This window comes from Microcaecilia unicolor, chromosome 1 (genome assembly GCF_901765095.1).
Source record: "Microcaecilia unicolor chromosome 1, aMicUni1.1, whole genome shotgun sequence".
Classification (NCBI taxonomy): domain Eukaryota; kingdom Metazoa; phylum Chordata; class Amphibia; order Gymnophiona; family Siphonopidae; genus Microcaecilia; species Microcaecilia unicolor.
In genome coordinates, this window is record NC_044031.1 from 432,968,443 (window position 1) to 432,991,278 (window position 22,836).

Here is a 22,836-nt window from a genome sequence, read left to right on the forward strand (position 1 = left end):
CAAGTTTAGTTAGACGATTTACAAAACACAATAGTTATAAAATATTATAAACTCTACTCTATAACTGGGCTGCTCTTTTTAGGTGCCCCAATGCCGCACAGTAACAGCCTATTCCATAACGGCATCTGAATGCCCAGATTCTGTTAAAAAATACTAGCATAACCTGGGCATCAGTGTGCCTTACAGCATGCCTGCAGTTATGCCAGCCATAGACCTGACATAACTTCAAGCATGGAAGTGTGGCAAGAGTGCATATAAACTTACTGTATTCTATAAGTTACATGTGTAAGTGAAAGTCTCCCCAACCCATACAAATGCTCCCCATGCAGTTATGTGCTGCAACACTTAACACATAACCTTACAGAATAGCGCTTAATTACTTTGCTGCCACTTACAATACATGCACAAATGTGCACTTACCTGCGAAAGTGAAAGGAATTCTGTACATTTACCTGCATAATTTACCCTCTGTATTAACGATCCGTTTCTCACTCATCTCTGACAACCCCCGACGACTTCTCCCACATGGTTTCATCATATTCTCCTTCTCTCAACAGCCCAGAATATCCTCTCTCCTTTTCTCTACCCCCACCCTTATATAGTCCAACATCTTCCCTCTCTCTCCACCCCCACTCTTGTAGATAAACATATTCCCCCCCACACATATTTTTAGCCTAGTATCTCCCTGTTCCTTCTCCCTGTTCCTTCCCTGTTCCTTCACTGTTCCACACAACAGTGCAGCTTCTCTCTCCCCCCCAACAGTGCAGCTTCACCCCTTCCCCCTAACAGTGCAGCTTCTCCCTCTCTTCTTCCCCTTTAGTCTGCACCCCCTCCCTCTGCCTTTCTTCTCTTTCCCCCCACAGTGTCACGGTTGTGTCCAGGTTCCTGGCTTGCAGTCACCTTGGGCCCAGGGGGTTAGACCCGGGGAATGTTGCGAATTGATGGTTTACCATTTCCCATGTTCCAGAAGATATGCTGGTCCAGCCCTCCAGATTGTTTTGGGAGTTTTTTGGAACTAAGCAGTACCCGTACCTGGTGAACTCCCTTGTGGGCTGCCTTTATTAACCACCTGGAAAGGTTCCTAGTTGCCTTGCAACAGAGGTCCTCAGAGGAGTTTCCTTTGGTGGAAGTCGTTTGCAGTGCTGCTGAGTTTTTCCTGTTTTAGGTTTTGACCCTGCTTGGTTACTGACTTATTCTACTGACTGCTGCCTTCCCAGACCCGGACTGTCTTTTGACTTGCTCTTCTGACTGCTGCCTGCCCAGACCCAGCTTGTCTCCTGGCTTACTCTGCTGCCGGCTGCCTGCCCTGCTCCAGCCGGGTTCCTGGTTCCTTTAGCCTGCTGGTCCCTGCAGCTCTGCTTTCCTGCCCTGTCCGGTAAGTCCTGCCGACCGCCCGCACTCTGGGGCTCAACCCCTGAGGAACGGTGGTTAAGTGCAGGTGAAGTTTGGGATATTTCCGGTCCAGTTGGTGTCAGCCTGTCTGAGAGTTCCGGCCCAGGGTACCGGGAAGTCTGCTCTGCCTGTCCTGTGTTTGGGTGATTCTCCTGCCGCTGCCGCTCCTCGGCAGTGGTCCAAGGGCTCACTAACCTAGTAGTACCGTTAGAAGCGCGACACACAGTCAGCATCTTCCTGATCTTTCCTACTTCACATCCAGAATGCCACTCTCTTCCCTCCCCTAGTCTTCCATTTTCTCAGTGGCATTTCTAGACAGAAATATTTGAGGTGAAACCAGGGGGCAAGCTAGGTATGGTGGGGTGAGGGCAGGTCAGTGAAATTTTCATACATTATACACCCCTCCCCCCACCACCACAAACACACTTTTAAATTAGCATGATAATTGATAGCGTCATTCAACAAATTCTTCTGTATGGGGAGTGCTCTCTATTCTATACAGTATTGGTCAGAATTTTAACATAAACCCCGAAGGTCCACTTCTATATCACAAACTTCATATTCCCTATTCTTCTTAGAACATATCATACAAAAAATATTCAAATAGTGATTATCACCTTATAAACAGCACAAGCTCCTTCTACTGCCAGCCACTTTGTTTAAAGCAGACAAGTTTTAGTTTGTGTGATGACTCTATAGGATACAGAGACCACTAATCCTAAGCATTTTTATTTTGGGTGACAAAGACCGTCTTTGGCAGCCCTTGCCCCAGAGTCTGCTTTCAAACAAACCAGACACTTTGCAAAATAACACAAAACATTATTTAACGATTTGCAGCAGAGACAATTACGGTGTCTTCAAATAATACAGAATATAGTGGTCAAGTTGATCATGTCACTCTCCTCCTAAGACAAGAACATTACCTTCCTGTGCACACATGTATTCAATATAAAATTCTGATTTTAATTCACAAAACCCTCACTTGCGGTCAAGTACCTCCATTCTGTCTCAGTATCTGTTACTCTACTTTCCCACCTGGTTACTTCACTCCTTGGATCAGCATCTCCTCACTGTACCTGCCTTGTAACTGGTAACTTTAGCCACTCTCCAGAAAACAATGTTTTCTGTTGTCGGTCCTGTTCTTTGGAACAAACTCCCCACTGATTTGCGATGATTGCATTTTCATTCGGAATTTAGAGTGGCCCTTAAAACTTATTTTATTTAGACAAATATATGGACTTACTACTTGACTTTTAGGTTTCCTCCATTTTTTCCCCTATATATGCCTCATTTTGTGGAGACCTGTGGTTGAGATACTAAGCTTGGACTTTCTGTTCCCTTTCCTTTTCTATTATCTAAATAGAGATTTCTCACTCTTACCCTCCTTCTCCTCCCCCCTTTTACTTTCTCTCTCTATATATATCTATATCTATATATATAATCACTCTATATCTATATATATCTATATATATATAATCTCTCTATATATCTATATCTATAAATAATCTCTCTATATCTATATCTCTATATATGTTCATTTCCTACTATGGCTTTCCTATTTATTGATGTTGTGAACTGCTATGATGGTACATATCCTTTAGCGGTATATCAAACAAAAACATGAAACTTAAAAAGTCTCTTTTTAGGTCCCAATGTATTCCAAGACTTCTCTGAAGCAGAGGGGTGTCTGCTCTTAGATCTAAATCCTTTAATCTTTGGCATGATTCTCAACAGGAAATTCCCTCATTACTTCTGGACTGTTGGAGGCAATTTTGTGAAATCTCAGATTGGCCTGAGCCAACCTTGCTTGTGTTCTCTTCAACAAGTCAATGGCTTCTCCTACAGCAGGGTAAGGACTTCAAACCATCGTCAAAGTCTCTACACCATATTCTTCTTCTCCTTCTTGGCCTGTCCTGCTAAGCCTGTAGGTTACCACTGCAGGTGATGGAATGTTACCAAAGACGTGAATCCTCATTCTGTGTTCCGTAATCTCCTGTTTGATGTCGTCATGGTATCACTGGATCTCAAGTAGTTTCTATAGTCTGGGTGTACGACAAAGCAGTAGAACATTTCTTCGATATCTGCTGTTATGGCAATGGGTTCCTTTATGAAGCGAATCAAGACTCCTAATAAGCTGTTGATCATGTAAGACCCAGAAAACAGCATATTGTTGAGTGCAATTCCTTGAGATTGAACACTGGAATCAAACACAATCCTAATCTGGCCCAGTTTTTGTGGGTGATACACACCAAAGACAGGTAAGTACCAACATTCTTCATTGTCTTAATGGTGGAGCTGGCTCTGCATAGCCATTATCCAGCATGTTTTGCATGAATGTTACAGAATGCTGTTTTGTCTCTGGTTTCCTTCTTAGAGTCTTCTGCAACGAAGTAAGTCAAAAGAGAGCCTGCTTTCTATTATCAGGGAGTTGTGATCTGGGCTTCCGAAATGGTAGAGGAGTTAACCAATTGTTTGACTCATCTTTGAAGAATTCCTTATTCATGATTTTCAATAACTCTCCGTCTTTTACTGAAGGAGTCAGTTTGTCATCAACCTTGGTGACTTGGAACACTGAATTCCCCAGATGTTCTCCTAAATCTGGTGGAGAGATACTCTGACAGATGGTTGAGCCAGGATCTGGTTCTTCCCAGCTGAAAACCTCCTTTACATGCAGATGGTTATGACAAGGCTTGAACAAGTTGGTGTGCCCATTCTCCAAATCACATGTTTCATATACATCTACGCTTAGTGAGAGTTGGGGGGGGGGGGGGGATCCACTAGATGCTCTATTTTTTTCTATTTTGAGGAAGGTTCAGTGGGTGGGTGGGGTTAGCTTTCCTGTCTTGATGTTAATACTTTTACTCCTCCTCAAATTTGGCAGTAAATTTCTGCCATTGTGCTCACCTTTAACTCTTCTATGTACCTCTCTGCATCAGGGAAGAATAGTGAATACCCTGTGCATCAATGTTTACTGTGAGAGCTAACTCTTGCACTGAGCCCTTTTCTTCATCGTGAACCCAGTAACGTACGTGCAGATGCCTAGTTAACCACATGCTTCTGACTGCAATAGCTTTCTGTGTCAGCCTATCAGTTACAGTGGTGGAAATAAGTATTTGATCCCTTGCTGATTTTGTAAGTTTGCCCACTGACAAAGACATGAGCAGCCCATAATTGAAGGGTAGGTTATTGGTAACAGTGAGAGATAGCACATCACAAATTAAATCCGGAAAATCACATTGTGGAAAGTATATGAATTTATTTGCATTCTGCAGAGGGAAATAAGTATTTGATCCCCCACCAACCAGTAAGAGATCTGGCCCCTACAGACCAGGTAGATGCTCCAAATCAACTCGTTACCTGCATGACAGACAGCTGTCGGCAATGGTCACCTGTATGAAAGACACCTGTCCACAGACTCAGTGAATCAGTCAGACTCTAACCTCTACAAAATGGCCAAGAGCAAGGAGCTGTCTAAGGATGTCAGGGACAAGATCATACACCTGCACAAGGCTGGAATGGGCTACAAAACCATCAGTAAGACGCTGGGCGAGAAGGAGACAACTGTTGGTGCCATAGTAAGAAAATGGAAGAAGTACAAAATGACTGTCAATCGACAAAGATCTGGGGCTCCACGCAAAATCTCACCTCGTGGGGTATCCTTGATCATGAGGAAGGTTAGAAATCAGCCTACAACTACAAGGGGGGAACTTGTCAATGATCTCAAGGCAGCTGGGACCACTGTCACCACGAAAACCATTGGTAACACATTACGACATAACGGATTGCAATCCTGCAGTGCCCGCAAGGTCCCCCTGCTCCGGAAGGCACATGTGACGGCCCGTCTGAAGTTTGCCAGTGAACACCTGGATGATGCCGAGAGTGATTGGGAGAAGGTGCTGTGGTCAGATGAGACAAAATTGAGCTCTTTGGCATGAACTCAACTCGCCGTGTTTGGAGGAAGAGAAATGCTGCCTATGACCCAAAGAACACCGTCCCCACTGTCAAGCATGGAGGTGGAAATGTTATGTTTTCGGGGTGTTTCTCTGCTAAGGGCACAGGACTATTTCACCGCATCAATGGGAGAATGGATGGGGCCATGTACCGTACAATTCTGAGTGACAACCTCCTTCCCTCCGCCAGGGCCTTAAAAATGGGTCGTGGCTGGGTCTTCCAGCACGACAATGACCCAAACATACAGCCAAGGCAACAAAGGAGTGGCTCAGGAAGAAGCACATTAGGGTCATGGAGTGGCCTAGCCAGTCACCAGACCTTAATCCCATTGAAAACTTATGGAGGGAGCTGAAGCTGCGAGTTGCCAAGCGACAGCCCAGAACTCTTAATGATTTAGAGATGATCTGCAAAGAGGAGTGGACCAAAATTCCTCCTGACATGTGTGCAAACCTCATCATCAACTACAGAAGACATCTGACCGCTGTGCTTGCCAACAAGGGTTTTGCCACCAAGTATTAGGTCTTGTTTGCCAGAGGGATTAAATACTTATTTCCCTCTGCAGAATGCAAATAAATTCATATACTTTCCACAATGTGATTTTCCGGATTTAATTTGTGATGTGCTATCTCTCACTGTTACCAATAACCTACCCTTCAATTATGGGCTGCTCATGTCTTTGTCAGTGGGCAAACTTACAAAATCAGCAAGGGATCAAATACTTATTTCCACCACTGTATCTGTTCCGCAGAAAGGCTTTTTATACTGAACTAGAATCAGTGCTGCACTCTTGGTTTCAACTACCTACAGTAAGTGCTTTGTTCACTTATTTGTAATAAACAGTTGAAAATTATGAGACTGAATCTTCACTTCTTAGACGCTGAGCTGGTTTAGCTCACTGTTTAGTATTGCAATGGAATATGTAGTATGAGAACAATACAGCTTCATATGATGTGCATTAGCTTTTTCTGTGTAGCAGATTGGCAATTATCACCTTATTTAAACCTTCTGTCCCTTCCTACTTGCATTCTCTTTCCATAATCTTCCAGCATTCTGGCAGCTTCTGCTGTTCTACCATTAAAATCTATTCAAATCCCTGGCCAGTACTGCCCTGTGTCAGTCTGGCACAGTCTGGCACAGGAGTATGCATAGTAAACATGTAATTTAATATCAGTCATCCTGAACTGTGCAATGTAGCCATTTAACACAGCCAGGACTGCAGCTGAAACTAAACAGTACAAGAATACTTCCTGTTGCATCTGAAACTCCCTGAACCTACCAACAAACTGAATATGAAAAACTAGCTAAAGAAAGTATATAATAATTAAGCATTGTTTCCCCTCCAACCCAAGTATTTTCCTTTTGCAATGTAAAACATCAAAAATTCTGTCACAGACTTCTGTGCCATCTGGATTGGACTATTCACTGATTCGATCATTCCTCTGAAGGGCTTAGTGACATTGCCCATGTCCAGCATGCACCTTCTACAGGTGGAGAACATGTGCACTCAAAAAACAAAACTGGTCAATTTTACATAGTAACACTGTAAATGAGTACAGATAATGACCAGCATTGTCCATCTAATCTGCCCAGAAAGATGGCCCAAGTTGTACCTACAGTTCCATGTAGGTTACCCCCCCCCCCCCCTTTTTTTCTTTTATTCCATCCTCCATGCAGGTTACCACCCTTCGTTAGGGTTGTACCTGCTGCTCCATGTAGGTTACCTCCCTCCTCATGCACTCACTAATATTTTTGTGTGAATTATTAACATTAACATTGTATACTTTTGTTCCATCCTCTTGCCATAGAAGGATCCTCTGTGTTTATCTCACATCTTTTTGAATTCTGTCACCAATTTCATCCCCACCACTTTCCATGGAAGAGCATTCCAGGCATCCACCACCCTCTCTCTGTGAAACAGGTATTTCCTGATGTTGCTTTTCAATTTATTTCCATGCAGCTTCATTTCATGTCCTCTAGTTCTATATTTTTGAAAATGTTTATTTGTTTATTGATATCTTTCAAGTATTTAAATGCCTGTATCATATTTCCCTCATCTCTCCTCTACTCCAGGGTGTACACATTCAAGCCTTCAGGTTTCTTCTCATTCGTCTTCTGGCGCTAACCGTATACCATTTTGGCCATTTTCCTCAGAATGGCTTTGAATCTTTTCATGTCCTTGGCAAAAAATACAGCCTCAAACTGAACACAGTACTCTAAGTGCAGTCTAAACAGCAACTTGAACAAGGGCATTATGACCTTCTTCTTTCTGCTGGTTAGTACGCAGCCAAGAATGCTTCCAGCCTGGGCCACTACCTTATCATATTGTTTCACCACGTTGAAATCCCCCGACACTATCATCCTGAGATACCTTTCTTGGTCCATGCACATCAGCTTCTCACCTTCTACCACATATAGCTTCTTTGGATTTCTGCACCCCAAATGCATCATTCTGCATTTCTTCACATTAAAGCTTAACTGCCAATCATTAGCCCTACTTCTAATTTTTCTGATCACTTTTCATGCTTTCCACTTGCTCTGACATGTTCACTCTGTTGCTAATTTTCATGTCATCTGCAAAAAGGCATACTTTTCCTTGTAACTCTCTGGCAATACTGCTCACAAAAATGTTGAACAGCCCCAGGACAGATCCCTTAGGCACTGCACTACTCCAAATTTTTTCCTTCCGAGTGAATTCCATTTACCAACACACTCTGTCACCTGTCAATCAACCAATTTCTGATCCATTTTACCACTTTGGATCCCATCCTCAAGCCACTCAGTTTATTCATGAGCTTCCTATGAAGAACATTATCAAAGGCTTTACAGAAATCTAAGTAGACCACATCCAGTGTATGTCCTCGAATCAGTTCTTTTACACCCAGTCGAAGAAATCAGATTTGCTTGGCACAAATTTTGTTATTCTTTCCGAGTCAACATAATATGGGAAGGAAATTCTACATAAGGGGTTGAACATATCTGTCTAGGGCAAATAACTCTCCAAAAACATAACAGCGCATGTTCAAAGTTGTTGTGGGGTAAAAAACAGGGAAAAGACAGTTTGAAAATGATTCAGATCAGACAGTAAGTGCCAAATTAAATCTCCCTCAAAAATGCATCTCTATGGAGAAAATGGTTCCAACAGTGCTGTTACTACAACATAAGTGGCCAATGTTAAGCTATGCCTCTTGTACACCAGCCTGGGTGATTCTCTTCAAATAGGGCAGGCGGTTTATTTCAATAAATAAAGAAAATAAACAGCTACAGCATAAAAACACTGGTACATAGCAGTTAGGGAACTGCTACTTTCAAACTACCCTTTCTCTCTGCTGTCCTGGTCACAGAGAGCAATACAAATGCAGCTACCTAAAATACCCTATATATAGAATTGTATTACTAGTGACTTTTGCCTTTGATTTAGATAGGAACAATGTTTTGAAATTGTATTTCCGATACATGGCTGATAGTTTTTTGGGTTGAAAGATAAATATATTTCCTGATATATCAAGGGAATCGCAGACTAGGAGGTGTGAACTCTTGGCTTTTAAGCCAAGAATCATTGCCCTAGGTGGGACCTTCCTAGAGCGATTCCCTTGTAAGTGTTTTATTTCCTTATTACTTATTTTTTGAACCCAAGAAATTACAAGAGTTTGTGGAGTTAAAAGAACAGATGAAGAACCCTCTGCAGCAACTTCCTTTAGTTACCACTGCACCGGCTGCAATTACCGATTAACCTTCCTCCCTCAGAAAATATGAATTGTAAGATTAATCATTCCGTGTTTTTCTTATTTTCTTTGAGATTGTTTTCCTGATCTTGGATCCTCCAATTGTGGACAATTATATATATTGTTGAGAGAAAGTTTTTTCTTTTTCCTTATATTAATTTCTGTTTTTCCTTACATTTACGTGATAAATGTGAATGTAATTAAGTAAAATGATAAATAAATAAAAATAAATAAATAAAAACAAATGCAGCTACCTAAACACACATACACAAACCACTCCAGATACATACATATATACATATGCGGGTTGAATAAACATTAATGCCTCCACCTCCTTAACTTTTGTTTAAATGAAGATATTGCAATGAATAAAAAACAAAAATAATGCTTGAAACTTGCTCTTTTATTACATGTATTTACTTTTCTGCAATTTTCTGCCAATGAAGGACTGGTTTTTGATTTTGGTTTTAGTGGTTTGCATATTACATACAGGTACTTTCTCTGCTTCTAGCAGGCTTGAATTCTAAGTTTTATACCCAGAGCAATGGAGAATTAAGTGACTTGCCCAGTTCTCTTGGTTCTCAGCTCACTGCACTAATCATTAGGCTACTCCTCCACTCTAGATAGTTTTTAAAAGCTGTCACAAAAGAACTGCACATCTATGGTGTGTCATTTATGGTTTAGATTTTATGATTGTTATTTATTATACTAACCATTATTTATTTGTTTTACCAGTACCTGTGTTGCCCCTGAAGCAGCCCCTGGTGGGAAAACAGGGCCGTGTCGGGTACTCTTTTATTTATGATTGTATAATAAAGATTTTTAATATCTTTATCATGTCTGCTTCAATGTCAACTATCCTTTTAGGACTAGCAGACTGCTTGCCTATTTCTCTGTACTGGGTTCAAGGAAATCCATGTGAACAACACAATCCATGTCCCAAAAGACTGTAACCATGATTTTTCTTAGAGAAGACTGTGTTTTGAATTTTTTTCTTTGCAGGTAAACTTCGTATTGATACTCTGTGGTTTGGCATTTTGTTTCTGGCTCATAATGATGAGCCCATGCTTCATTGGCTGTCAGGATTATGTGAACAAATACCTCACCTTCATTCTCATATTGGGACAACAATTGCTGACAGATTTCAAGTCTTGAAGCTTTCATTTTTGCAGTCAGTATGTGAGAAACCCATCTCGTACAAACCTTTTGATATCCAACACTACCCATAATGTAACCCATGCATTCCTATGAAATGCCAAGTGTATCAGTAATTTCACTTTGAGTGATCCTCCGATTCTCCTTTATGAGTTCATCAACCTTTCCCAGTTCATAATCTTCACATTTTTTGGTCCCACATGCACAGTACTCACATCAGCACAATCATTACCATAAACAACCTGAATGCAGTGGTGAATTTCAATTGATCACACTCCTTCAACAATCAGAAATTCTATCATGGCATGTTGCTTAAACTGCACTGACAAGTGTTACTGCATACTTCCATTTCACAAGCAATAGCAAAACAGCCTCTTCACACAGACACTTCTTGCCAACCAAGGTGAAGGAAAAGATTTCAAACAACAAGTGAACAAGTTTAGCACATCAGTGCTTGTTGATGAATTATGGAAGTGGAGGCATTATTTTTCATTCAACCCTCATAAACACTAATATACAGAGCCTTCTTAATGCACTATCTAGCACATCAGTCTCATAATCCAACGGTCCTGAGTTCGATTCTCAGAGAAGGCATCTGTTGTCTTCAGAACAAGAAGTTTATTTCATTTTAATGCCTAGAATGCTCCTCTGTGGGAGGTGGTGGGGAGGAAACAGTGATAAAATTCAAAAGCATGGCATACAGAGGATCCCTTTATGAGAGAAAGGTGGAAAGGAAGTGAGGAGTATTTCCTCTCAAAGTTAAAACATATATGACTCACACACGTTAAAACGAAACAGATAGCCTTTGGGTGGGAGGGGTAAACCTGCATGGAGAGGAAGGTAAAGCCTAACATACAAAGGGGGAGGGCAACCTGCACAGAGTGGAAGGTGCAACCCTGGCCACATTTCTGGACAGACTGGATAGGCCATGATTGCCTTTATCATACACACACAAAGGCAGAGGAGTTGAAAATAGTTCCATGATTCATTCTCAGCATCTTTTCTCCCTTGTGTTTATTCCAATAGGTATAATCCTTCTGTGGCAGCCAACGTCTAAATAATTTCTGATATAACCAGCCACTGATGTACTGCAGATGCTTCATGTGAAAACTCAAAAGAGTAAAACCTTTCTTCCCGAGATACATCTTCCGTTCCCTGGTACAATCGATGGTACTGAGTCACCTGGACTATTGCAATGCACTGTACGCTGGATGCAAAGAACAGAACATCAAAAAACTCCAAACAGCCCAAAATACCGCCGTCAGACTCATATTTGGAAAAACTAAATATGAAACTGCAAAACCCCTAAGAGAGAAACTTCACTGGCTCCCACTTAAGGAACACATCACGTTCAAGATCTGCACGATTGTTCACAAAATCATCCACGCAGACGCCCCAACCTAAATGCTAAACCTCGTGGACCTGCCTCCCAGAAATGCCAAAAGATCATCGCGCAAATTCCTGAATCTACACTTCTCCAGCTGCAAAGGACTAAAATACAAGCAGATGCATGCAACTACCTTCTCTTACATGAGTACGCAACTGTGGAATGCATTACCTACTACCTTGAAAACCATTGAAGAAATAACCAACTTTCGAAAATCTCTGAAGACACACCTCTTCAACAAAGCTTACAAAGAGAACCCATAACCCTACTAAATCACCTCGCCAACTAGCCCAGCTACGACAGTCTAATTTCTTTACCTATCCACCTAAACCTTTTCTTCTTTCCCTATCTAACACTTTTACATCACTAATCATAGCTAATATCCTGGAATGACAAAACCACAACAGAACTCTGTAAGCCACATTGAGCCTGCAAATAGGTGGGAAAATGTGGGATACAAATGCAATAAATAAATATATATATATATAGTAGATGTTGGCAGATAAAGACCTGTATGGTCCAACCAGTCTACCCAACAATATAAACTCATTACATATGGTATGTATACCTGTTCTTGATTTATCCTTGCCAATTTTAGGGCATAGACTTCATTCGTCCTTTTTTCCCTATGGTGGTGTTTCTAAATGGTTTTATTTAGATATAGCCCATGCCTTTTCATTTGTGGCTGAAGGTGAATTATACTGTGGTACAGTAGGAATTTCTCTGTCACTAGAGGGCTTACAATCTAAGGGCTCTATTTACTAAAATACATTAATGTGTTAATGTATCTAGTGTTCTCCCTCGATCCAACTCTCTGGTCACCCAGTCAAAGCAGTTTATCAGATTTGTCTGACATGACCTGCAATGTTGGTTCAAATGCTGGTCCTACCACACCAGGATTATTGTAATGTCTTGTTTTTCGGTATTACATGTCAATATCAGAAAAAATTTCAAATTATACAGAACACAGCTGCTAGACTGATTTTCAAACTGAATAGATACACTAGTGTTTCATCATACCTTGTCAAATTACATTGGCTTCCCGTAGCCGAAGAATCAGGTTTAAAGCTGCTTGTCTAGTTTTCCAAATTTTACATGGCTTCACATCTGAATTGTTGATTAATGTCTCACCATTATGTTTGGTTCAATCTAACAGATTGATGTTAGCACCACTGCTTTACAAGGGAATCCAGTCTCAGAAGATTTTTTAGCTCTCTCTGCCTTGTATTAGGAGTCTCACTATGGAATGCTTTACCTACTGCTATTAGGTCATATAATAGCTAATTCAGCTTCCGGAAGAGGTTAAAATCTTTTCTCTTTCCAAAAACTTTTACATAACAAACCATTATTACCTTTTCCATCTACAAGACTACTTTTATATATGCTAATCAGTCTATGTCAAGTCCACTTAGGATTTACTGCACTGAAACCTGAAAAGGGGATTTTAGCAATATATAAGATTTGATTTGCAATAACAGACTATATGGACTTTTCCTCCAGGAACTTGTCCAAACCTCTTTTAAACGCAGATACACTAACCACTGTTACCACATCCTCCGGCAGTGAGTTCCACAGCTCAACTATTCTTTGAGTGAAAAATATTTCCTCCTATTTGTTTTAAAAGTATTGCTTTGGGATTTAAGATCAAAACCGGGACTGGCCAAAAAGTCTCCAGCACGGAACTGGGTAACCTTGAATATCTCCTAATCTGACATTCTAGTCAACTTTTCATCTACAAGGTGATAGTCTAGGGATGCTTGAAAATTCTCAGTGGTCAGATTTTTCTGATATCTGAACTTTTACCAAACTCTGGAAGGCTCCATCTGCTTTAGGTTTTCATTTGGAGAAAATCTGATCAGAAAGTAGTCTGTCCATGATAGAGGTATTATCCAACACCACCAACCTAGTGTTCTGGGTTGTTACCATAAGTATTGCCATACTGGGAAAGACCAAAGGTCCATCAAGCCCAGCAACCTGTTTCCAAAAGTGGCCAATCCAGGTCACAAATACCTGGCAAGATCCCCAAAACGCTCAATACATTTTATGCTGCTTATCCCAGAAATAAGCAGTGGATTTTCCCCAAGTCCATTTTAACAATGGTCTATGGACGTTTCCTTTAGGAAGCTAGCCAAACCTTTTTTAAAACCCCACTAAGCTAACCATCTTTACCACATTCTCTGAAAACGAATTCCAGAGTTTAATTACACATTGAGTGAAGAAAACCTTTCTCTGATTCGTTTTAAATTTACTGCTTTGTAGCTTCATCACATGCCCTCTAGGCCTAGTATTTTTGGAAAGAGTAAACAAACAATTCACGTCTACCCATTCCACTCCACTCATTATTTTATAGACCTCCATCATATCTCCTCTCAGCCATCTTTTCTCCAAGCTTAAGGGCCCTAGCTGCTTCAGCCTGTCCTGTTATTCATCCTTTTTCTGCTTCAAGTCCCTTTCTCATTTTTTACACTCTATCCAGTCTCCCATTCACCCTTCTATTTCCCCTATTTCCACTTTCTATCATCTTCTTCCTTTGTCTTTACCTTCTCAACAGCCCTCTGTCCCTTTCAACTGCATTACAAGCCCTCCCCAAACTCTTCAAATCCTTCAAACTCTTTCCTCTCCCCATATTTCAGCACTCACAGCCCTTTCATACCCCTCATCCAATCATCTAACCCCGTTCGATTATGTCCTTCCCGTCTCATTAATCCATGCTTTTGAATATGCTCTGTAATTTTGTTCTTTATAATAGTCTCTACCATTTTGCCCAGCACCGACGTCAGACTCGCCAGTCTATAATTTCCCGGATCTCTTCTAGAACCTTTTTTAAAAATCGGCGTTACATTGGCCAGCCTCCAATCTTCCAGTACCACGCTTGATTTTAAGGATAAATTACATATTACTAACAATAGCTCTGCAAACTCATTTTTCAATTCTATCAGTGTTCTGGGATGAATACCATCCGGCCCAGGAGATTTGCTACGCTTCAGTTTGTAGAACTACCCCATTACATCCTCCAGGTTTACAGAGAATTCATTAAGTTTCTCCGACTCGTCAGTTTCGAATACCATTTCTGGCACCGGTATCCCACCCAAATCTTCCTTGGTGAAGACCGAAGCACCAATTCGATCCACCCTATCACTACGATATAATTTGTACCCCTGTATGACAGTGTCCCACTGGTTATCCTCCTTCCACCAGGTCTCAGAGATGCCTATTATATCTAATTTTTCATTTAGTGCAATATATTCTAACTTTCCCATCTTATTTCTTAGGCTCCTGGCATTCACATCTAGACATTTCAAACTGTGTTGTTCTTCCTATTTACATCATGCTCAGTATTGACAGTATTAATTTGCAATCTTCTGTCTGCTTTTTATTTTTATTTAAGGACACCTGATCTACTATGGTGTCTTTTGCAACCTCACTATCAGGATACGCTATCTTCCCTGTTTTGGTGATATCTTTGAAAGATACCTTATCCCGAACCATGCGCTTTTGAGCGACTGTCGGTCTTCCCCCCCATTTCTAGTTAATCTCCTTGCAGAACACTAAGCTTTGCACGTGTTCCTTTTCATAGGTCGGAGAACTGATTAGCTGTTTGAATCCTAGTGCTGTCGTAATATTTAGGAAGATAGTTGTGGTGGTGGTATGTATGGTTTCAATATTTAGACTACAGTCTCCCAGGACCACCTATGTAATCTGATCAGAGTTCTTACACAGATAACAGTGTTGTGAGGTCCTTGGTGTACCACAAGCAGTCGGACGGGTTTCCCTTTTCTTAGATGAATTATAATGGATTCTGAATCAAGTACACGGGGAACAGCAACTCTGTGGTTTGACTGTATGTCAGGTCAGGACTGCTACCCCTTTGCCCTGCCAGCTGATGCTGGATGGTGAATCCTGTTGGGCACAGTTCAAACACTGATAATCCTATGGCAAGGGTTATATGCTCGGCAGGTGTTTGTCTTTTGAACTTATGTCCTCTCTGTAATCTGTGGAAACCATTGTTTGTTTTTCACTACCCTGAGGTCAACAAAATTTTAGATACCATTAAGCAACTTTCACTAGGTGGCACAGAAGGACTAAAAAGCCTCTGTAAGTTAACAGCCTTTCAATGTGGTTAGACATAACTAATGCCCACACACAATATGCATACATTGGAAGGGAGAGGTGTTAACAAACAAACATTATACAGCTACACAAGATACAGCTCTTTAAAACAGTGGCCTTCTTATTTTTCCGTAAATGCCATGTTAGTCCACTTTAAAGATAATAAATAAAAAGAAAACAAGAGAAAGTAAAATAAGGTGATACCTTTTTTAGTGATACATTTATTCAGACATATTCTTATTGAAAATATGGGCAAAACAAAATGAAATCACTCAATTCTAGAAAAATATAGCTGGCAAATGCTATGCAATGTACTGAAAATAAGAAATGTGGCCATGCAAGGAGTAAGAAAATTTGTAACTAGGATAAAAAATCTAAGTGAAACTAAAAAGGAAAAGAACAGCTAAACCAAAAATAGAAATTTTAGGGAAAAAATGAAGAAAGCACCTGAAAGTAAAGAAAGAACATCACTAATTTGACAGCCTTACCCAATCTGCATTTTTCAGTTCATCAAGGTCTGTGCAGGATCTGTCACTCATTTCTTTGTCCATTTCCTGAATCCTCCTGAGATTCTACCAATGAAAAGAGGAGGAGGAACCAACAGTTACACACCATCCTTTAGAAATGTAAGGGCAATGTGATCAATATGCAACAAAGCCTTTATGGTTCAAAGAGGATTAGCATCTGCAGTAGCCTATTGGGCTCATTTTCGAAATAGAAAGGGCGCCCATCTTTCGATACAAATCGGGAGATGGGCGTCCTCCCAGGGTTGCCCAAATCGGCATAATCGAAAGCCGATTTTGGACGCCCTCAACTGCTTTCCGTGTGGGGACGACCAAAGTTCCCAGGGGCGTGTCAGAAGCATAGCGAAGGTGGGACTGGGGCGTGCTTAACATATGGGCGTCCTGGGCCGATAATGGAAAAAAGAAGGGCGTCCCTGACGAGCACTTGGCGACCTTACTTGGTCCATTTTTTCTTGCAACCAAGCCTCAAAAAGGTGCCTGAACTGACCAGATGACCACCCGAGGGAATCAGGGATGACCTCCCCTTACTCCCCCAGTGGTCACTAACCCCCTCCCATCCTAAAAAAAAACTTTTTAAATATTTTTTCCAGCCTCTATGCCAGCCTCAAATGTCATACCCAGCTACCTGACAGCAGTATGCAGGTCCCTGGAGCAGTTTTAGTGGCACCCACTTCAGGCAGGTGGACGCAGGCCCATCCCCCCCTACCTGTTACACTTATGGTGGTAAATGTGAGCCCTTCAAAACCCACCAGAAACCCACTGTACCCACATGTAGGTGCCCACCTTCACTCCTTAGGGCTATGGTAGTGGTGTACAGTTGTGGGGAGTGGGTTTTGGGGGACTCAGCACCCAAGATAAGGGAGCTATGCACCTGGGAGAAATTTATAAAGTCCACTGCAGTGCCCCCTAGGGTGCCCTGTTGGTGTCCTGGCATGTGAGGGGGACCAGTGCACTACAAATGCTGGCTCCTCCCACGACAAAAGGGCTTGGATTTGGTTGTTTCTGAGATGGGGGTCCTTGGGTTCCATTATCGCCGAAAACCGGGGACGACCATCTCTAAGGTCAACCTAAATGTGGAGATTTGGGCATCCTCGACCGTATTATCGAAACGAAAGATGGCCGCCCATCTTGTTTCGATAATACGGGTTTCCCTGCCCCTTCGCCGGGACATCCTGCGAGGATGTCCTCAGGAAAACTTGGGCGCCCCATTCGATTATGCCCCTCCATGTGCTGTTCTCAATATCCACTATATAAGCACAATCAAACACCATATGTCAGCTGTAACACAAGGTAACTGCTACCCATAAAGCAGGTGTTCTCTGAGGACAGCAGGCTGAGAATTCTCACCTCTGGGTGATGTCATCCAACGGAGCCAGGCGTGGACACTGCCTAGCGTATATAGCTACTAGAAATTTCTAGCAGCTTCCCACCTCACACGCAAGTATATGTTCCTCAGTAGGATAAATAGCTGAAGGAATACAACTCCTAGGGGAGGTGGGAGGGTATGTGAGAATACTTGGCCTGTCATCCTCGGAGAACACCTGCTACAGGCGAGTAACTTCGCTTTCTCCAAGGACAAGCAGGCTGTCGGTATTCTCACATTTGGGTATTCCTAGCTACCAGGCTCACAGAAAACAACAGTGCTAGGACTGGAGTGCTGACTGGGCCTTCTGGGGTCAGGATTGAAGTGATTCAGAGTGTTGGAGCTGGGGCTGCTGGGTAGAGCGGGAAGGTGGTGGAAACCTACACCTTTGAGAGTAATAGGTTTACCACCTAGGCCCAGTCGAAAACCTCCTAGTAGAGAAGAACTAAGCTGGAGGTTGCTGAGAGGGACTGAATGGTGTCAATATGCTTCTTGATGATGTCTGTGACCTCCTCTACCTTGTCCCCCAAAAGATTATCTCATCAGCATGGTACGTCTGCTAATCTCTCCAGAAACACAGGTTCCAGGTCAGAGACAAGCAGCCATGAGAATCTGCGTTTCCCTATATCCATGGCGGAGAGTCTGGATGCAATATCAAAGGTGTCACAGGCGCCCCTGGCCAGATATTTCCTGCACTCCAACTGTTTGTTGGACAACTGGCGAAGCTCTGCAGCCTGCTTCTGAGGAAGTGAGTCCGCGAGACTGAGCGTCCTGCACACCAAAGCCTTCAAGTATATACTCATGTGGAGCTGGTTAACAAGCATCGAGGCGTGATAAAATCTTCTCCCAAACAAATCCAGAGTCTGGGCCTCTCTACCTGGGGGAGCCAATGCACAAGTACTGAAACTTCTGGCCCGTTTGAGAGTAGATTTGACCGCCAGAGAGTGGTTAGGCAATTGCGCCCTCTCGAATCCAGAAGCCTTCTGGATATGATACTGAGTATCCACCTTCTTTGGAGCAACATGCACTGAGAGGGGAGATTCCCAATTCTTCGTCAGTGCATCTTTAAGGATAGGGTGAATCCTAATAAATAAATAAATTAAATTAAATACAGGATAATCAAATTCTCTGCCCTGGGTTCCTCCTCTGTCTTTAAATTAAATAGACTAGGTGAAGTCACTCCTTCACAAAACCTGTGAATGAAAGACTTTCAGGTGGAGATTTACGCCTCTCTTGAGGTGTGGAGGGGTCAGAAAGGACTTCATATGACTCCTCTGAGAAGTAATGTGGATTTTGATCTGATTCATGAGCGGTACAAGTCCAGCTCCTCGCATTGAGGCATCAAAGACTCCAGAGGCTTAGGGGCCTCAGGAAGGAGATAAGGCTGAGATGCAGATGGCACAAGCACCCTCAATGCCTGAGCAGCATGTAGCTGAATCATCTGCACCAACTCCTTGAGTATGGCCTAGTACTGCTCATTGAGGGCAGGCATCGGCAAAGATGGGGAGTTGGTTCGGAGACAGCCTGAGAAGGAGCCAGTGTTGAACCAGTAGCGTGAACCTGACTGCCATCGAGGTTGATGCTTCTGGTGTCAACAGACTGGCCTTCCAGGAGCCAAAAAGCTTCTCCTACTGAACATGACAGCTCCTCTGTGCCTTAGCTCCATTTGCAAACAGAGAGAACAAGAATCAGACTAATGGTTAGGCTCAAGGAACCCGATGCACCAACTGTGTGGCTATGTGGCAGAAATCACCAGATTACACTGGGCGGACCTTTTGAAGATACTGAGAATCTTCCTAGACATTGAAAAAAGAATTGCGGCCAAATTAAACTCCTCAATCTTGAGCATTAAAAAAGGGCAAAACTCAAATCAAGGTCAATGCTCAGGTCTAAGTGAGGCCTAAAGAGCCATGCAAAAAAAGAAAGAAAGAAAGAAATCTTGAAAAGCCAAAAAACCTAATAGAATAAAAAGATGAAGAAAGTGAGAAAAATTAAGGAAAAACCTACAAGGAAGGCACTGAAAAATCAACTGTTTAAACTGGCTGAGAGACACGACCTTTCAGCTCCGTGGATAAAAACTGACCGAGGAACCTGCATTTGTGCATTAGGCAGGAAGGCACCCGCGCATGCATGGTGAGATGCTACTAAAAATTTCTAGTAGCTATATACGCTAGGCAACATTCACACCGGACTCTGCTAGATGACATCAACCAGATGTGAGAATATTGTCGGCCAGCAATTTTAATTATGCCTTTTGTCAGCTGTTCAAATTTCAATGAGGGCTTCAGTATGCAGACAAGTGAGGTCTTCAGGTTGGACCTGACTGAAGATCACAAAACTACATGGAAGAAGCAGCAGCAACATGTGAAGCAGATGAAGCAATATTACTAAACACACGTACTTGATTTTTCATTGTACTCTTTTGAAAAGTTGCTATAATAGAACAGTGTAGAAACCTCTAGAGTTTTTATAACACGCTTTATAATTCAGTGTTGGGTAGTGGGAAAGAGACAATACAGTTTTCTCTCTTTCTCCCTTGTGAAGAGCTGCAGAAAGGCAAACAGCATGGTCATCTTCATGCGTTAGGGCAGGAGCTGTGGTCCTAAAGAAATGCACTATAGGCTTTCTCCCTATTTTGTGGAAATAAGTAGGAGAAAGCAAGTGTGAAGCCTTCTCACCTTATTTTACTTTAAGTCCTTGTCCCAAGATCTGGTCTTTAACTCATACCTAACCTTAACCTCAAACTATGTTTAGTAATAGATACCAAGAGGAGCAAAATCGAAAGGGATGCCCAAGTTTTGTTGAGGACGTCCTCGCAAAACATCCCGATGGAGGGGACGTCCATCTTCCATTTCGATAATACAGTCAGGGACACCCAAATCTTGAAATTTAGGTCGTCCTTAGAGATGGTCGTCCCTAGACTTGGTCGTTTCTGATTTTCGGTGACAATGGAAACCGAGGACGCACATCTCAGAAACGACCAAATGCAAGCCCTTTGGTCGTGGGAGGAGCCAGCATTTGTAGTGCACTGGTCCCCCTGACATGCCAGGACACCAATTGGGCACCATAGGGAGCACTGCAGTGGACTTCATAAAATACTCCCAGGAACATAGCTCCCTTACCTTATGTGCTGAGCCCCACAACCCCCCCTAAAACCCACTACCCACAACTGTACAACACTACCATAGTCCTTACAGGTGAAGGGGGGCACCTAGATGTGGGTACAGTGGGTTTCTGGTGGGTTTTGGAGGGCTCGCTGTTTCCTCCACAAACGTAATAGGTAGGGAGCAGGATGGGCCTGGGTCCACCTGCCTGAAGTGCACTGCACCCACTAAAACTGTTCCAGGGACCTGCATACTGCTGTGATGGAGCTGAGTATGACATCTGAGGCTGGCAATCAATATTTTTAAAGATGTTTTTTGAGGGTGGGAGGGGGTTAGTGACCACTGGGGGAGTAATGGGAGGTCATCCAGGATTGTCTCCGGTGATTAGCTGGTCATTTCGGCCACCTTTTTGTGCCTTGGTCGTAAGAAAAACAGGGCCAGGTAAAGTCGTCCAAGTGCTCATCAGGGAAGCCCTTTTTCTTTCCATTATGGGTCAAGGACGTCCATGTGTTAGGTACGCCCAAGTCCCGCCTTCGCTAAGTCTCCTTGAACTTTGGCCGTCCCTGCGACGGAAAGCAGTTGGGGACGTCCAAAATTGGCTTTCAATTATACCAATTTGGACGACCCTGTGAAAAGGACGCCCATCTTCCGATTTGTGTCGAAAGATGGGCGTCCTCTTTCGAAAATGAGCCTGCAAGTATTCATTCAGTGGCATTAGTGTAACACATCTGTGCCGTCAACACTTATTTATTTTATTTATTTGCAGTAAGTTTATATACTGCTCTAGCTGATGTGCAGAACAGAGCTTGATATGACCAGGCACTAATTTGAAGCTCTATTGCCTACATTCAGTACACATTTGCAGGAAATTTGAAGGTGCTGCTGTTGGTCTGTACTGTTGTGATTTTGTGCAGGACAGTGCAAATCAGCAACCATAGAGTTAAGCTGACACTGGTTCTGTATTAATGTGGAGAAAAGAGCAATATCAGCTTTCCTGGCCCTGCTGATCTGCCTAAGAGCATGACTGACACTCCAGAGCCAATGGATCATGACATTGGTGCCAGAAGAATGTTGGCTAGGAGCTAAAAGGGTTGTTCATAGGCTTTTGAGAAGGAATCCAACCTGAGGGAGAAGAAAGAGGGGATAATCTGTTCATCATTGACAGAGGCCTGGGAGGTTCCACTTCCAGGAGTTTGCTGAGCACACACTGTCTGGAAGCAACAGTGACCAGAGACAGAGTTCCAGCCTGAGAGAAACATCTAGTAGAACCATGAAAGGAGCATCCCTCCCTCCTTCCTGCTGTTCTGCAGAAATGCACAACAGAGAGAGAGAGAGAGAGAGAGGCCAATGAAATAAGCAGTGCTGTTCTTTAGCACAGCAGTTAATGCCTAATTTTCTCTGCTAATCTCACTCCTGATTTAGTAAGATTTTTTTCTTTTAGCATGGAAAAAGCAGCAGTAAAACCATCACCCCAAAGGACAGTGCAGTGGGCATGAAAAATGCCAAAGCCAAAACTGCTCCCAGTGTTAAAAAAAACTCACATACTGAATTTTGGCAATATTTTCTATTTCCTTTGTAGTGCTCAATCTTTATTCCAGCTTGGGTCTGGAGTAAAGATTCTAGCATGGGAACACAGGATTATCAGAGGCAAAATGAAGCACCTTCACCTCAGCTATGATTCATGGTGGTCCAAGCAGGCCCAGAGCTCTCCCAATGAAAAAAAACAGATTCTTGGCCACCCAAGTAGGCCCCTCACCCTCCCATCAACACCCTCACCCTTGGGATGGGAGGCAGGTGTGATGACCACTTGCTCTTGTCCTTGGCATCACCATCTTGAAAATGGCAGTACTTCAACCCTACAGATGCACTGGAACTCACCACTAGGGGTTAACCTGCAAAATAAGGAAGGCGTACGCCGACCACTGGTGGTGCAATAAGGCACTGCCATTTTTCTACATAGCAAATGTAAGGAAGAGGTTGCTGCTGGACACCTCCCTGGAATAAAATAAGTATTAGTCCACAGTGAGGTGCCGCAGCTTTGGAGGCTTTCTGGTTGAGTTTATTTAAATATTTGATACAGCACATTTAGAACAAAAGACATAACACAGTGGTTTAGACTGTACATGAA

At 42.6% G+C, this 22,836-nt stretch overlaps 1 protein-coding gene across 5 annotated transcripts in view; it reads right to left on the minus strand.

Annotated features, from left to right (window-relative positions):
• SPIRE1 (spire type actin nucleation factor 1) overlaps window positions 1-22,836 on the minus strand; it is a 305,419-nt gene that overhangs the window by 114,754 nt on the left and 167,829 nt on the right. For all 5 annotated transcript variants that reach the window (XM_030212367.1, XM_030212391.1, XM_030212383.1 and 2 more), the window contains exon 5: window positions 16,206-16,289. In XM_030212367.1, coding sequence (XP_030068227.1) covers window positions 16,206-16,289 — 84 coding nt within the window. The remainder of the gene's footprint in view (window positions 1-16,205; window positions 16,290-22,836) is intronic.